The following is a 15,259-nucleotide window of genomic DNA, read 5'->3' as shown; positions in this document are numbered from 1 at the left end:
CCCCATCCCATTGGATTTTTTTACACAGCTTTGAGCAACCTCTGACCCAGGGAGGCTACTGGTGATCACCCAGTGGCTCACAGAAATCAGGCAAGTGCCATGTTGTACAGGTTTTATTGCACTTTTTATAGTATTACAACCATTCATGTAAGAAGGCGAAAAATAAGTCCCCAAAAAAATTCCTTTTGGATATTTACAGTGCAGAACCATCACAGACAAGACAGCTGATACATTAACCCATTCGACAGGTAACGGCTATTATGGACCCAATAACTACCTGCAATATTTTTTCCAGTGAAACTCAGGGTTTCTACCATCCCCTCCTTGCTATTAAAACAGCCTCATTTTATTGATTTATATATTGGGAGCAATGTTTTAACTGAGCACGGCTAAGGAACACAGTCCTGTTTCCTCATCCTCTGGCCACTCACTGCCAGTAGTATTTCTTTGCACAACTCTGCGCAGGTTAATTGCACAAAGACATGTGTAAAGGCTTTCCTAAAATAAAACAAAATGAGAGCTAGGCTTCCCATTTTCTACTGGAAAAGAAAGCCAGCATGCTGCCCCCGATGCATTTCTTAGACTGAAACATCCTCATGGATATTGAGGTGTGTTTACTGTCCCCCTCAAACCCTTGGGAATTTTGCTTTTCACTTCAAATGAGATAGAGATGAACTCCCAACCACAGACCTTTAATTTTACCTGAGGAATTGCCACTCTTTATTCATTATTACTGTATAGCCTGAGTCAACTAATTGTATGGCTCATTCCAGCCCTATTGACTAGTGATTTTTCACTTTCTACCTATTAAAACATGGACGAAGGGGTTGATGCATCAGCCCTTGCTCTGGTGTCATGTTTACAAGAAGAAAACAGCAAATCTGCCCCCACACACCCCCAGCTGTATTTGCAAAGCACCCCAAAGAGATACCCATGGAGCATCGGTACAAAATGAGAGACCCAGGGTTAATTTTGCCTCATGGAGGTAATACGTTGAGCAGAGCACGGTCTTCACATCTCTCCCACCACCACGGGTGCAAGGGCAGGTGTTGCCTTTACTGGAGGAGCAGGGAGAACCCAGAAGAGCAGTAGGTGCGGTCATACCGTGCCCACACATTGCTGGCAACTCTGCCCATAAGGCAATCCAGGGATCCTACAGCAGAGGGAAGAAAACCCCGTGAGGGATTTCACCCGTGACACCCCTCAGAGCCCCGCTGTGTCCTGCATCCCTCCCCACCAACCCCCATTTCCCAACTAACCCCCTGCAATAGCTCTGCTTCGCACTAAGCTTGTACCCAATAACCTTGCACATTCTTATTAGAGTTATTAGAGCTGATTAAATACTCTCTGGCTTCCTGTGGAGCTGGAGCTTAGACCCTGGCTCCATCCCATCCTCCCTAATGCATCCCTTTGCTGGAACAACAGCAAGGGCTGAAGCAGACCCGGGGAGCCACACACCACCTTGGGGTGACACAGGTCGTCCCCATGGCGAAGGATCCATCCCCGCCTGAGGAGGCAATGCAGATGTTGTTTGGGAGATTCTCCTGCTTGCTGAGCTCCCCCTTACCTCCTCATCCCTGTGCCCCAGGACGAGTGGCAGCCGCCCTTCAGTACACGCAGGGTTTGGCAGAGCCCCTCTCCTTCTTGTTCATGGGCTCGGTGTCCGAATCCGGCAGGTTGGTGATGTATCTGTACTTGCTGGTGGGTGACCTCTGGGAGGAGAAGACCCCATCAGGCCTTCCCAAGGGGCAAGGTGGTGAAGCGAGGGCTGGTCCCCGTATCACAAGGATGATGCGGGGTAGTCACAGCCAGCAGTGGAGGCTGCTCAGAGTCCAGTGCTAAGGTTTCATAGCCTGCTATTATACCTGGATTTGCCAAGGGAGGACATGGAGGCACAGTGGGATCAGGGCACCCCTTCCTCACCCTCAACCTCCCCTTCCCTGCAGAATAATAGGGACAATGGGCCAGGGAGGGGAGCACAGCAGCTTTGGCTGCCTTGCAATGCCAACCCAAGGAAATAGCCTGTGATGCTCAACCCCAGGAAGATCAAAGTTTGGAGAGATCCAATTCCAACCCCGGATGTGGGACAGGTGTTGTAGGACCCCTCATCACCCGTGACCATTCCTAAATGTCACCCCGGTACCTTTCCCATCCACCTTTGCACCCTCAAGCATACAGTTACCTTGACAGGAGCAAACTCCTGCTGGATCAGCTTCTTGAACTCACTTCTACTGAACGACTCGGACTTCTTCCCCTTCCTGGCATTGCCCTGGTAACTCTCCATCATGTCAGTGATGGCTTTAATGAGCTTAGACATGTCACCAATCCTGGAAAGGAGCAAAACTTGAGGACACTGCGAGGTGGCAGGGACGGCTCTGCCCGCAGGAAAACCCCTGCGTTCCCTTCCAGTAACTCAAAGCACATTCAGTTCAGGTTCAGCCTTTCTAAATTAATTTGCCAGAGGTAAAAAGAAACCTTGCTTTGCTGGATGCTGAAAGGTGAGCTGCCCACCACCCCAGCTACTCTCAGGACTCTCCATTTAATTCACTTTCACTTCATTTCTCCACTTTCCCACTCCCTGCTTAAATTAAAAGGATGAAGCTGCCTGTAGCCATCTCGGGCACTTGTCGGGTGGAATGAATCAGCTCTTGCAGCTCAGGAAAGTGCCGTGTCTACACACCCGCAGTGCTCGGGGCTGGGCAGAGGGAATCCGGGCAGCTACTCCTGTGCTTGTGTCTTTAGTCCTCAGCCTTGCTGGGAAGGACCGGTTGCAAAATGACCCCTGAAAACATAAAAGCTCATTTCAAGTACAGAACAAAACGGCGGGAGACTCACCCTGCTCACCTGCATCAACCAGCCGACGGGCGCAGATCGGACTGGTGGGAGCAGCTCCGTGCAAGCTCCTCGCAGGCTGCTGGGGAGTGGGTGGAGGGTGAGGATTTCTTCTGGTCAGTCCTGTTCTCTGGCTGCCTCTCCGCATTGCTGCGCTTCCCAGGGAGCCTCCCTCATTATCCTTCCCTGGGGAGGATAGTTTCCAGCACACCGGGAAAGGCGTAAAGGCGTATGTAGGTCAGCTCTGCTCAGGGATCTGAGCAAAGGGTGTGAGGGTTTGCACTGGAGACATCTCCTTGAATAAAAAAAAAAAAAAAAAAAAGGCTAACCAGAAGCTCTCTTCATATACGGAATTTTGTAGTTAGCTTATCCCAAAGGGTTGTTTTTTCCTTTACAACCAAGGTGATCTGTGAGTTCATGGGGTGTTGCAATGCTGAAACTTAGGAAATGTCATAGACAAAACTTCCTGCAGAAAAAGTGGGTTTAATCTTATTTTTGAGGCTCCCACGTGTCTCGTATGAGCTGCCACTGGGTGCAGACTGCATTCATGCTTGCCCAGCTTGCCCACGCTGTCCCTGCCCATGGCAGGGGGGTTGGAACTAGATGATCTTTAAGGTCCCTTCCAACCCAAACCATTCTGTGATTCTATGATTTCTTCTGTGAGAAAGGAAAAAGCTTCCTGAGCTGCTTTTCCAACAGGGCAGCCTCCTCCCAAGAGTGACAGCAGGGCAGGGACACCTGGTGACACCAGCCCCGGGTGGCCATGGCCAAGGGAGCTATGAGCTCCCTCCCATGGGAAAGTCATTAACTGCACATCTCCATGGGACAGGGACAGCCACCTCCTGTCCCAGCAGCGTTCCATCCCCCATGGAGCAAACCAAGCCGTGCGTGGGCCAGGCTGCATTTCAGCCTCCATGGAGCACATCCAGCCGTGCATGGGGCCAGGCTGCCCCAGGGCTCCCGGGGAAAGGGCAAGGGACAGGGGCCACGGGGACGCTGCAGCGAGGCAGCCGCGGCAGGACGCCTGGCTCTCAGCCGATTCTCTGTGTGGTCTCAGAGAAGTCAATGACCCCAGGTTTGCTTACCTGGAAAGGGGGGTGTAACAAGCCCTCCCTGTTATGAAGGGTGTGCCAGCTTTCATTAAGGGCTCAGGCACCATCCCAAGATTGCCAGATACGGTACAAAGCCAGATGAGATCACGTTTTACATCAATCTTCCCAGGCAGGGATGGGTTCGCAGCAGCGTGTTTGGGAGAGGAGGGGTTGCTGGAGCCAACCTGTGCCGCCCACGTACCACTGCTGACTGCCAGTGCAGCACAAGACATCTCTGCAATTAAGTGGGTTGTAAATGAGATGCAGACCATGGTCTAGAGCTAAATTTTACCCTGGCACAGTTTGGCGAGAGACAGCAAGTCACTGCAGGCCCTCTGCAGCAAGGGCTGCCCGGCACATGGATGCTTTTGGTGGAAGCCGGATCAGCCCAGCGGTTGCTCTCACAACTTATGGTCCCCTGGAAGTTTTGGAATAGCCCCAGCCCTTGAGGACTCACTTCAGGGCTATATTTGGGATGACCAGGCAACTGGGCACAAACAGCAGAGCAATTTACCCTGCAGCCTTTCAGGTTACAGCCTTGTGCTTAGCACAAACCCAACAGATACTGACATCCCCACGACGTCTCTCCCATGAGCTGGAGTGCCTGTTGCTCCCAGCCATGCCCTTGATGGAGGTGCAGGTAAAGGACTCTTTTCTCATGGGCTGGAGTTGTGGCGATGGCCAAGTGCTCAGGGTTTAAGGCTTTATGTTGGCAGGTCCCTATTTCTGTACGAATGATCTTAGAACATCACTACCATGGGGAGGGTGTCCTTCCATGTCCAGGCATGGGAAGGACTGGGGATACTGGGAGGGGGGCCAGGCATGGTGATGCAGAAGCCACTGCTCCAGGCAGGAAGCTCTTGTGGAGGAGGATGGGAGGGCAGTGCATGACAATGGCACCTACAACCACCGTACTCCTCCCTACACCCCAATTAGCGCACATCCGCCCAGGGAATGAGGGGAATTAGGAGGAAAATTGCTCTGAATCACTCTGACCCAGTCCCTTCCACCGGCTACTCCCTCTGAGCCTGCTGCCACCACGGTGCCATCCCGCAGTGGCACGTCCCCATCCACAGCAGCGTCAGGCTGGCTTTGCTGGGCTCCGGGCATGGGTTTGCCCATGACAGTGGGTCAGCTCCTGGCCACGGGCCTCACCGGCACCCCAGGACTGACCAGTTTTACCCCACCGTGGCTCATCCCTATCTGTGTGTCTAGACTGATAACGAATGCGACGCACACGCTCAGCCAAGTCCCCAGTTGCCACAGTGCTGGGCATTGCCCAACCCTTCCTGTGTCAGCCACCAGCTGCTGACCCTGCATCGGGTGTGGGGGGTCTGTGAGGGATGAAAGGGGTCTGCAGCAGGTGGAGAAGGTCAGCAGTGGGTGGAGGGGGACCTGGGTGACTGGGTAGGGTGGGGATGCTGGATCTCAGCCCCAGCTGGGATGCATCATCCCATTGCAGGGTCGTTCATAAAACACAGCCCTGCAGGTTTCAGCCCCATTTTTCCACCCTGTGAGCTCTGGGAGGGAGTCAGCAGTGTGAAGGACAGGATAAGGTGATCATTAGGGGAGATACAGTCCTTAGGCAGGGGCCGGACTGGGACCCTCAGCAGGGTGCCTGTGAGCTCTGGGAGGGAGTCAGCAATGTGAAGGACAGGATAAGGTGATCGTTAGGGGAGATATAGTCCTTAGGCAGGGGCCAGCCTGGGACCCTCAGCAGGGTGTGAATGCAGGCTGATGGCACTGGGGCAAAGCTCAGGGAGAACACGTGGGGTACAACCCCCCTGAGCAGGGAAAGGAGAAGAGGATTTAGCATGTATCTGCCATTTGCCTGCCTCTTTGATCTGTAACCTTCTGAGGTGTTTCTCCCTTCTCCTGCTCCCCACAGGACACAGGTAAGAAGAGCTAATGTGGTAGTGTTGAAAAAGGTGCCCCTACCAGCAAAACTGTGTGGTGGCTTGAGCAGGGGGGCTGTGAGAGAGGACTTTTGGGTGTTTGCAGATCAGTCTGTGTCCTGATGCTGCCAGCTTAGCCCAAAAATCAAGTTTTTGTTTCTGGCACACAAATCATAATAACCCTCCTTCCTGCAAAGAGCACAGGGGGCGTGATGAAATGGGGGTCGCAGGACAGGGCTCTGGCTGTGATCGATGGACCAGAGTGTAACCCTGGGGAGCAGGGCAGGACTACGAGGCTTCCGAGGCTGGTGGCCACACCAGTAGCCTCGGAGGCAAAAGCCACCAGGTGGCAGCAGGAACCTGCCACAGACCGCCTGGTCCTCGCTTGGAAAGGTCTAATCCTGCCGTATAACCCGGGGCTGAAGGCAGGTGGGGCTGCGGGCTGCACACCTCCAGCTTCGTGCTGCTGGAGAACTGCTCTTGGGGCAGCAAGGCTGGAGGAATCCAGGTGCCATCCCCAAACAGACAGTGTGGCAGAGGACCTTTTCCATTAGCCGGAGCGAGCATCCCTCTGCAGCACGGGATACAGTGCAGTTGGGGTGTATCCAACACCTTCCTTGCATTGCTTTGGTGTCCCTTCTGTCTGGGAGCTGAGCTCTCTGGGGTGACAAGGTGTGTACAGGTTTGGGGTTTGCTCTGCTATTAAGGGGGACCCAGTGATCAGCTCTGCTTGCTCTTATCCCTGTGTTGGTGTCCTGGTCCTGCTGCGCTCAAGTATGCAGTGGTTTGTCCTACAGTGGGTGACAACAGGAGTCCTGCACCCTGGGTTTCAGGGGACCGTGAAGTCCCACTGTGTTGGCAAATATCCTGTTTCATCAGCATCCCAAGCTTTGAGGCTGGTTCCTGCCTGGATCCTGGGGGAAGGTCCCAGGGTGGTTTGTGGGTGTCCCCAGCACCCAGATTGGTGTGTTTGGCCCCTGCAGAGAGATGCCTCTGCAGAGAAGGGCTGGCCACCCACCAAGTGTTGAGCTCCTGAAAAGCAGATCCGCTGCCCATGGGGCCTGAACAGCCCTTGTCCCAAAAGCTGGACATCACTTATGGGGCAGCCCTGGGGACAGACCAGTTCTGAGAGGTGATGTGCTTCTGCCCTGGCAGGGTGGTGGCAGTGAATCAGCTCCACCTTCCCCTGAGTGCGGAGCTCTTACCTGGTCCAGGAACCCTAAAGTGCAGTAGGATTGGGTGCATGACCCATGCCGGGATGCAGGACCTGACTCCCAAGGGGACCTGCCACCCTGTGCAGGCTCAGGCAGAGCTGAGTGGACTCCAGTCCCTGCAGTAGATTTTTACCTTCTAAGAAGGTGTTTGAGGCTTCAGATGTCAAAACTGACTCCAAAGGAAGCTGAAGCAACCTGGTCACTGGCGGTGATGCAAACTTGTGGCAGTCTTGTGTTAACCAGGGGGCTTGCTTCAGTGCTGCTGGTTTGGGGAAGCTCATGGCAGGTTCCTTCACAAGGCAGGGGGATTTCAGGGCTTTGACTCGCCCTTAGGAAATCACAACTGTTCCTTTTTCCCCCTGTAAAAGGCATTTGCAAATCAGTAGCCAGGCGGAAGCACCCACGGTGGGAGGCTGCTCGCTCCTAGGCATTTCCAGCCATCCCCTCTGGAAAGGCGCTGTTGATAAGGGACACCTTAGTGCAAACTCGGGGTGCTCTGAGTGAGGAGTTGGGGTGGTTCTCAGTTCTTGATGACACAAAACCCAGCAGTCAGACCTCTCTGCTGGTTGTAGCACTAAAATTCAAATGCGTCCGCCCCCCAGCTCCCTTCCAGCCCAGGGCCCCGCAGAGAAAAAGCTCTTCAGACAAGAGTGCTCATCCATCCCCATCCTTACAGCCCTCACTGACCCCCACGGCTCAGTCCTAAGAGACATGCAGAGTGTTTTCAGGCCTGAACAGGCTTTTTTTCCAGTTGGAAATGCAAAGAATTGTCAAGTTATACTGCCTTCCCTGGCCTACGGAGCATGTTAGGGTATATTGTGAGCCCCCACTGTAGTGAACTCTGCTCTCCCCAGGTATCCACCTCCTCCCTGGGAACCTGCAGCCCATCTCCAAGATGGATTTGCCTGGCTTAAAGCTGTTCTGGGAGGGAGTGAGGTGCAGGACTTGCCTCCAGGAAAACCCACGCAGACACACAGAATAGCTTTGACAGCCTCAGGGCAAATGTTTATTTGGCAGCAAAACCATCAAACTTGAAGGAAGAAAAGGAGGGGGGAAAGCCAGGGGCTGCAAGCTCTTCATGGGTGCCTTTGGCCGGAGACCACAGCCCACCTCAGTGGTGGTGTTGGTGTTTGTGCTGCTGTTGGTGCTGCTGGTCCTCGACCTCGTGGAGGTGCTCGTGGGTGGCAATGGTCACCCGGGTGATCAGCAACATCATCTCGCAGAAGCTGATCTGCGCATCCTTATTGATATCGAGGTCCTTCATGATTTCATCAATGGTGGCCTTGTTTTTCACATGCTGCGAAGGAAGGGACAAGGTGAGGGCAAAGTCCTGTCATTCACTGCTCAAGCCTCCCCCAGGTTGTGCTGGGACCCTCAGCAGTACCCTCAGAGCTAGGAGTGGTTCCACCCTTGTGCTATTATCACCCTTTACTTTGGGTACAGCAACGATTCACCCACGGCAATAAAGCAATCGGAGGGCAACAGGATAGCATCACTGCAAGGACACTGCAACGCGTAGAACGATGAAGTTCTACAGTGTTACGTCAGCCACAAACCTCTCCTTTAGTGTGCTGGTTTAGAAACACTTTACCTTCAGTTTTAGCAAAGTGAGTTACCAAAAAATGGGCTTTTTTAGTTGGTATTTCTGACACCATAGCTCCTAGATGGCAAAGGACGTCCTGGGTGATAGGATCCTGACTTTTGCAGATAAGTTGAAGGTAAGTATCTGGCTGCAGGCTCACCCAGACCTGGGTGTGGGTTTCTTTCATCTGTCTTTATGCAGCATGTTTGGAAAGTGGCAGTTGAACAGGAAGAGTCCAGGCAGAAGATGTGGGACAGGAGAGCAGAGCGGGAAGGGAGTGCATCCAGATTGTGGAGATACTCAGGCAATGGGGTCCAGCCCAGCTCCCTCCCAATGTGGGCCACGAGAAACCCTGCTTTGACTCCACTCACCCTCAGGTAGTTCGCAAGCTGCTTCTCAATCAGAAGCTTCAGCTCCATCTTGCTCAGGGTGTCTCTATCCCCTTCCCGTCTTGAGTACTGGTGGAAGACATCAATGATGGCATCCATGGACTTCTCCAGCTCGGAGAGTGGTTCCTGGGACTGGGAGATCTGGAAGAGAAACAATTACACTGAATAATGTCAGGAGCCCCAGTAGATCGGGAATTCTGGTGTAAAACATCAAGGCTCAGTACAGCCACTAGCTTCACACCAGATGAGGATGCAGCCTGATTTTCCTCTGTTACTCTTTTTTCAGGTGATAAATTTGAACTGTTTGTTTTGAGTTTTCTCTTATCTACAAGCCGAAGGGGGGCATTGCAGCATTTGCCTGCTTCTGCTATGGGATGTGCAGCTAGAAATAATAGCTGAGAGCTAATTTCTTCCAAAAATGTGCCTGCTCTAAGTCAAGCAAGGCTTCCAAAATAGCTGTTGGCCCTGCAAAAACCTCTGTAGGGATACAGGATATGAGATCTGATGGCCCAGAGCCCCTTCAGTGGTCAGACTGTGCTGTGGGGAGCCTCTTCCAGAAGGAAACCTCTCTCCTTGTGCATTGTGTTTGGATGAGCTTGAGCAGAGATGGTTATCCTCTGCCAGCAACTGATGGCAGCTCATACGGCAAAGAGAGGCTCCCTGAGGGTTCTTGCAGCTCCGATGGCCCAAGCGGCACCTGGAAAAGAGCATGGAGACCTTAATGCCCGAGTCACCATTGAACTTGCCTTGCTCATCTTCGCAGAGTAACGAGATCCACTCAGATTGGAGCATGTCTGGTCTGGAGACCAGCAGTTCTTATAGCTCAGCTGTCCCCCTGCGCCACCCCACCGGTTGCAAAATGTCTGTTTCATCCAATTCCAGTCCATTTTCATGACACACTTGTGTGTTGCTTAAGGCTCCAGGGTAGTTCCTTAAAAGGGGTCTCTGTGGCTTTTCCCGCAAGGTCGGTGTGTCACATACTAGGTGGCAGGGAAGTGGCCATGTCCCCACAGCTGGGTCCCCTTCACCCCCTCCACCTGGGTATCAGGGCTGTGACTCTCCATCAGTTTTCAACAGCAGTCTATTCGGATTCTTCAATTTTGCCTGGTTTACTCTCTAGAGTGGTGGTTTTTTTCATCCCACACATTAAAGGGGACACACAGCATCATGCCTGCACTTAGAGAATCAGAGTCCTTTGGGATGGAAGAGACCTTAAAGCCTGCCCAGTCCCACCCCCTGCCATGGGCAGGGACACCTTCCATAGCGCAGGTTGCTCCAAGCCTCATCCAGCCTGGCCTTGGACACTCCCAGGGATGGGGCACCCACAGCTTCTCTGGGCAACCTGTCCCAGTGCTCCCACCCTCTGCGGGAAGAATTCCTTCCTGATGGCCCGTCTCAATCTCCCCTTTTACCTTAAACCCGTTACCCCTTGTCCTGTCACTACAGGATATCACTTATCCAGCAATCCAGCACTGCCTGGCCCCGTAGCACCCTCCACCCTTGCAGACCTGGTGCACACAAGCACTGCACCGTACTCTGCACCCAAAATCATCCCCCTCCTTCACACAGCCCAGCTCTGACAGCATCATCAGGGTTGCCTGCATGACACGGGGACAGAGCTGGTGCCGAGGGCAGTGCCCCAGCACTGGGGGCCCATCCCCTGCCTGCAGCCAGCAGTTCTTTATGAAAGAAAAACAATATGGGGTGGGTTCCCATCTTGTCAGGGCTCCAGGACTTTTATTTTGTCTCCTCAGGTTAGCAACAGCCTGTGCCAAGGGTGGTTTCTCCCCATCTGAGGTATGCTCTGAGTAGGTGTGGCTGAAAGGTGTATTTTTACTTTTTAGGGCTGTGTCCTCACTCTGTGGTGTCTCTTTGTCTGCTGTTTCTCAGTGTTGCAGAGAGCCGGTGCAGGCGCTTTGGCTTGGAGCAGCTACAATCAGGAGAAAAACGAGATTTTCCAGTGCTGCTTCATTAAAATACTCTGCCTGCTGATTCAGCTGACTTGGTTGGGGATATGTTTAACCTGCCAAGCATGCAGACACAATAGAGGACAAAACAGGGCCATGGACAGTCCTCCGGTGAGCTCCAGATGAGCCATGCAGGGAGCTGCTGGGGGATGCAGCCCTGGACCCTGTGCAGCGGCCACCTGGACCCCAGCCCTCCCTGCATTTCACAACACGGGTGCTTTGATGCACGAAACTGCCGGGGAAGGGCCAGGGCGTTTCACAACAGGGTGTCAGGGAGCATCAGCTGGGTTGCAGAATTTTGTAGCAATTTCAGGAAACCGTATTTTTGGTCATTTTATCCTGTCAGAGTTAGGGAAGGACAAGGAGGGATTACAGGGTATGGGGTGGGCCAGGGATTTCCTAAGAGAGATGGTGTCTGGACCCTCAGATGCGCCCACCAGGCAGCAGGGATGAGACCCCAGGTCTTTAAATGCCAGTGCAGTCACTAAGGTGACCGGGGAGCCTGGGTATCGCTTAGGGTCGCAGGAACATGTGCTAGCACAACTTTCTGCCTGGCGCTGCAGGTGTCTTTGCGGGGGGAGCCACCCCTGTCCAGCTGTGCCTGCAAGCCATGCTGAAGTGGCTGCAGCACGCTGGACTCCTGGCCCCCTGGCCAACAGGGGTGAGCTAGCACCCCCTTGCTGGAGCTGGAGAGGGGAAGGAGTGGGAAGCAGGCAGCAGGTAATGTGCCAGCAGCCCGATAGGCGTGGCAAGAAAAAGATCTGGTTTGAGATGACTGGTGCTGGTTGTGCCCTGAGGACCTGAGCCCTGGCAGGGCACCCAATGCTTGACAACCGTTGCAAAACTCTTTCAAAATACACGTTTACGGGCAAGTGGCTGGCTGATGCAGGAAGAGGGCACAGCAGGGTTTGTCACTTTGTGGTTTGCTGTGTTTCACAGAAGGTTTCAGACCAGGATCAGGACAGGACATATGTTCTGGTTGCTGGATATTGCTTTAGCATGGGGAAAGCTGAAGATATAACCTAAGCCCTGTCTCCTGGGTACCTTTAAGCATCATCACAGCAGTGATGCTCCAGCAGTGATCTGATGTGAGAAGCCAGCACCGGAGCTGGGGCAGCCTAGAGGTTTTCCCATCCTGGACCTCCAGGGGAAAGGATTTCTCAGTCCTTTAGCTCGTGCCAAAAAGTATTCACGTATGTCTCAGCCATATCAAACAGCTACAGACTCAGTTGCTGGGCTGGAACCACCTTGGTCCAGCCCAAAAGGAGCTGAGCACCAGCTCTGCTGCCAGTACAGGCATGGAACAACTGCTGCGGGGTGCTGGACACTCTCCAAGCCCTTCTGGAGCTCTGGCAGATCGCAGGGCTCAATCTGGCCATTGCACTTGTCCTTCCTGCCTGTGCTACGACATGCAAAGTGTTGCTTTTGCTTCTGCTGGGGCAGCAGGCTGCTCAGCCCCATGGAGTGTGGTACCTGAGCATTTGGTGAGCAAAAGAGCTGGATTACAGTGTATTTAGGACCCAGAAATGGTTTGTTGGTGCTGCAAGACATCTCTCAGATGGCTCAGCCAGGGACAAGGTCCCTGTGCCCTGCTGGAGCCCTTCAGGGTTTTGGTGAGAATACTTTACTGGTGGAAAACTCCAAGATGGAAACCACCCGGGCATTTCATCTTGTCTGGGTAGCCGAGTGATTCAGCAAGGTTGGAAGAAAGCACTTTGGGTGACTTGTGTGTGGGGGAAAACTCTGAAATTTGAGTTTTCATTGGGATTTGGGGAGAAAATTTTAAATCTCAGATTTCTCCATGGAGAACAATGTATACAGCTAGTAATTTGTGTGGGTTTGTTTTGGAGGTTTGGTTTTTGTTTTTGTTTTTTCCTAAGAGCATCCTGGTTTGTTCTTGTGGTGGAGGCTGTGTTCTGTTGTGAACTGCTGTTGTCATGGGTATTGATGCATTTTTCCTGTTCACAAATGATTCTGCATCCAGAGGACGCACTTGGTGTGACCAAGGTGAAAAAACTGAATGAGATGGGCAAAACAGGACATGTTTCCCCAAGCTAGGCAGGCTCTGTTCTTCCCAGTCTATACAGAAAACTTCCTATGCCAGGAGAAAAACCTTTAATACAACTAATATATGGCGCAGGTGATGGTTAAGCCTCTTGCAAAGCTGTTTTGCACTGGTCTTCTGGCCATTAACACTCTCTCAGCCCATCAGTCCAGCCCTCTCAGCTTGGACCAGATGCTGAGCAATACGACTCTTGCCCACTCATCTCAATCTTTATAAGCCTCTTCCTTTACAGGTGTTTGGGGTGCCTGTTTAGGTAAACCTTTATCCCACAGCTCCAGCTGGACCATGCATCCCGCTGCAGCTGGTGCCCACCCTCCCCAACCATGAGATGGATGCGAAAGGGAGCGCTGAGGTAGGAAGGACTCGGTGAACTTCAGGTAATGCTTTATTGTCTCACAGACATGAGTGATCCAAGCAGACAGAAAGCAGACAGAGCCCAGTTCCTACAAGCAACCCCCTGTGAGTTTTCCATGGGTTGTGCATCGAGACTCAATCCCTCTCAGGTCCACAGCGGGGCTCATTGTGGCTGATGTGATGGGCATCATTGGCCAGTTTGGCCAAGACGCAGGTGAACTCCTTGAAAGTCAGCTCTCTGCCCTTATATATGTTTGACTCATCAAAGAGTTGCCGCAGGTAGCCAGGACGGTTCCTGTCCTGAAATTGGGGGACAGGATATGTGTTAGCATGCTCCCTCCCTGGGCTTGCACACCCAGTGGTGGAAACCAAGCCAGCTTTATTTTTGCATGTTATGGGAAGTGTTTGGAAGCTGCAGTGTCGCTGCAGGTAGCCAAAGTTAGTTAAAACCCCAGATGGAGAGGTTCTTGTCCCGAGCCCTTTGGGCTGCTCCATACCATGCAGTGGCAGGAGGGATGAGTGTGGATAGTCCCACAGCACATGGACAAGCTGGGTCTGATCACAGAAACCCACTCAGTGGACCACAGCCCTTGGTGGGGACTGCATCCCATTCCCCCAGGACCATCCCAGGAGGCAAACTCATCCCTCCACCAAAACCTCCCAACGAGAGCATCCCTCCGGGGAGCACAACACAGCATCTGTGGCACTCACACAAGCTTGCAGGAAGGTGCATGCCTGCTCCTTCAGCAGTGTACTGAATTCGTTGAAGTCGAGGAGGTCACGGTGGGGATGACGGATGCTGTATTGATGGTAGATGTTCACAATGGTATTCAGGGCCATCTCCAGCGTGCAGTTTCCAGGGAACTGCCGAGTCTCAGGACAGGTGGTTGTGGTCTGGAGGCCTGCAGACATGGCTGAGCTCTTGAGGTACCTACAGAAACTGTGTGGAGAAACCTCAAAGCCGTGAGATGCATCAAAAACCAGGAACCCCATGCCATGCCCTTAGCCCCCACCTCAAGGTTGGGGTTGCACTGCACCTCCGTAGCATAGCAGCAGATCTGCACCAAGGACCCCTATCTCTTTCAGGCTGAGCGAACCAGCAGCACCCAGCATGCCTGGGGGCAGTCAACAGCTCCTCGGTGCTGAGTGGGTAATAAGTGGTTTTAGGAATATCGCTGGTTTACAGCAACGCCCAACTGCTTCTAATTTTAGCTTTGCCCAAGAAATGGCTTGTTCTTACTGACCTGGAGGCATTTTTCAGGCAAAGTAGACAAAGCCATTGGGCTACATTCACGTATCTGTACCATGCCAATGTCAGCAAGGATGACTTTAAGGCAAGGAGGGAGCACAGTTCAGGTACACGCTCCATTGCAGCCTCTGCCTGACCTCCTCCTCTCTGAATCTCCCTCTCCTCTTTGGGCAGCAAACCCCTTTCACCACAGACACTGAGCACAGAGACCCTGTTCTTTGATAAGTGACACTCCTGAAGGGCGCTCTCCTGCCAGCAGAAACAATTACACCGCCACTAAAAACAGCACAGAAATGCCATTAATATATACTTGTCTTGTTTAAGCAAAACCAGCCTCCTACCCTGACCCAAGCAGAAATCATCATCCTGGAATAAAACAGGCATGGCATGAAGTGATATTCAAAATCGCTTCTTCCCTCATCTTATTTCCTGCAAGAATCATTGCAGTGCTACTTACCCTTGTCTCCAAGAAGCGTTTGCAGAGGATGGGTCTGTTGTACTGATCCAAGAGCCTGGGCAACCCTTTTATACATGTCTGAGGTCCTCTTTCATCAGACACAGTGACACACCTGCTTCAAGCAACAGCTTGAGTTAGCATTTCCCGTACCTGGAAATTGCAAG

The 15,259-nt window shown here is 52.7% G+C and overlaps 2 protein-coding genes across 2 annotated transcripts in view; both read right to left on the bottom strand.

Annotated features, from left to right (window-relative positions):
* Positions 1-8,143: 8,143 nt before the first annotated feature.
* Positions 8,144-9,795, bottom strand: LOC104507045 (protein MRP-126-like). The gene is made up of 3 exons (XM_010148203.1): positions 9,721-9,795; positions 8,986-9,144; positions 8,144-8,329 (listed from the first exon to the last, which is right to left on the bottom strand). The coding sequence occupies exons 1-3, from the start codon at positions 9,793-9,795 to the stop codon at positions 8,144-8,146; spliced, it is 420 nt and encodes a 139-aa protein (XP_010146505.1).
* Positions 9,796-13,524: 3,729 nt separating this feature from the next.
* The window catches only part of LOC104507044, a 4,486-nt gene continuing 2,751 nt past the window's right edge, over positions 13,525-15,259 (bottom strand). Inside the window, exons 3-4 of the mRNA XM_010148202.1 lie at positions 14,101-14,329; positions 13,525-13,689 (exon numbers count right to left, since the gene is read on the bottom strand). Of these exons, the coding sequence (XP_010146504.1) occupies positions 13,525-13,689; positions 14,101-14,329 (394 nt within the window). The remainder of the gene's footprint in view (positions 13,690-14,100; positions 14,330-15,259) is intronic.

The sequence above is a fragment of the Eurypyga helias genome, unplaced genomic scaffold, assembly GCF_000690775.1.
Source record: "Eurypyga helias isolate BGI_N326 unplaced genomic scaffold, ASM69077v1 scaffold24383, whole genome shotgun sequence".
NCBI classification, from domain to species: Eukaryota; Metazoa; Chordata; class Aves; order Eurypygiformes; family Eurypygidae; genus Eurypyga; species Eurypyga helias.
Note: the sequence above shows the minus strand (reverse complement) of the source record. Positions and strands in the feature narration are given on the sequence as shown.

Bases quoted from the DNA above. Each gene is read 5' to 3' on its own strand.
- LOC104507045 (XM_010148203.1), bottom strand. From the start codon at position 9,795: ATGCTCCAATCTGAGTGGATCTCGTTACTCTGCGAAGATGAGCAAGGC. The intron at 9,145-9,720 runs GTCTCCATGCTC...TTTCTCTTCCAG, and splicing joins ATGGTGACTCGGGCATTAAG to ATCTCCCAGTCCCAGGAACC. The intron at 8,330-8,985 runs GTGAGTGGAGTC...CTTCCTTCGCAG, and splicing joins AGCTTGCGAACTACCTGAGG to CATGTGAAAAACAAGGCCAC.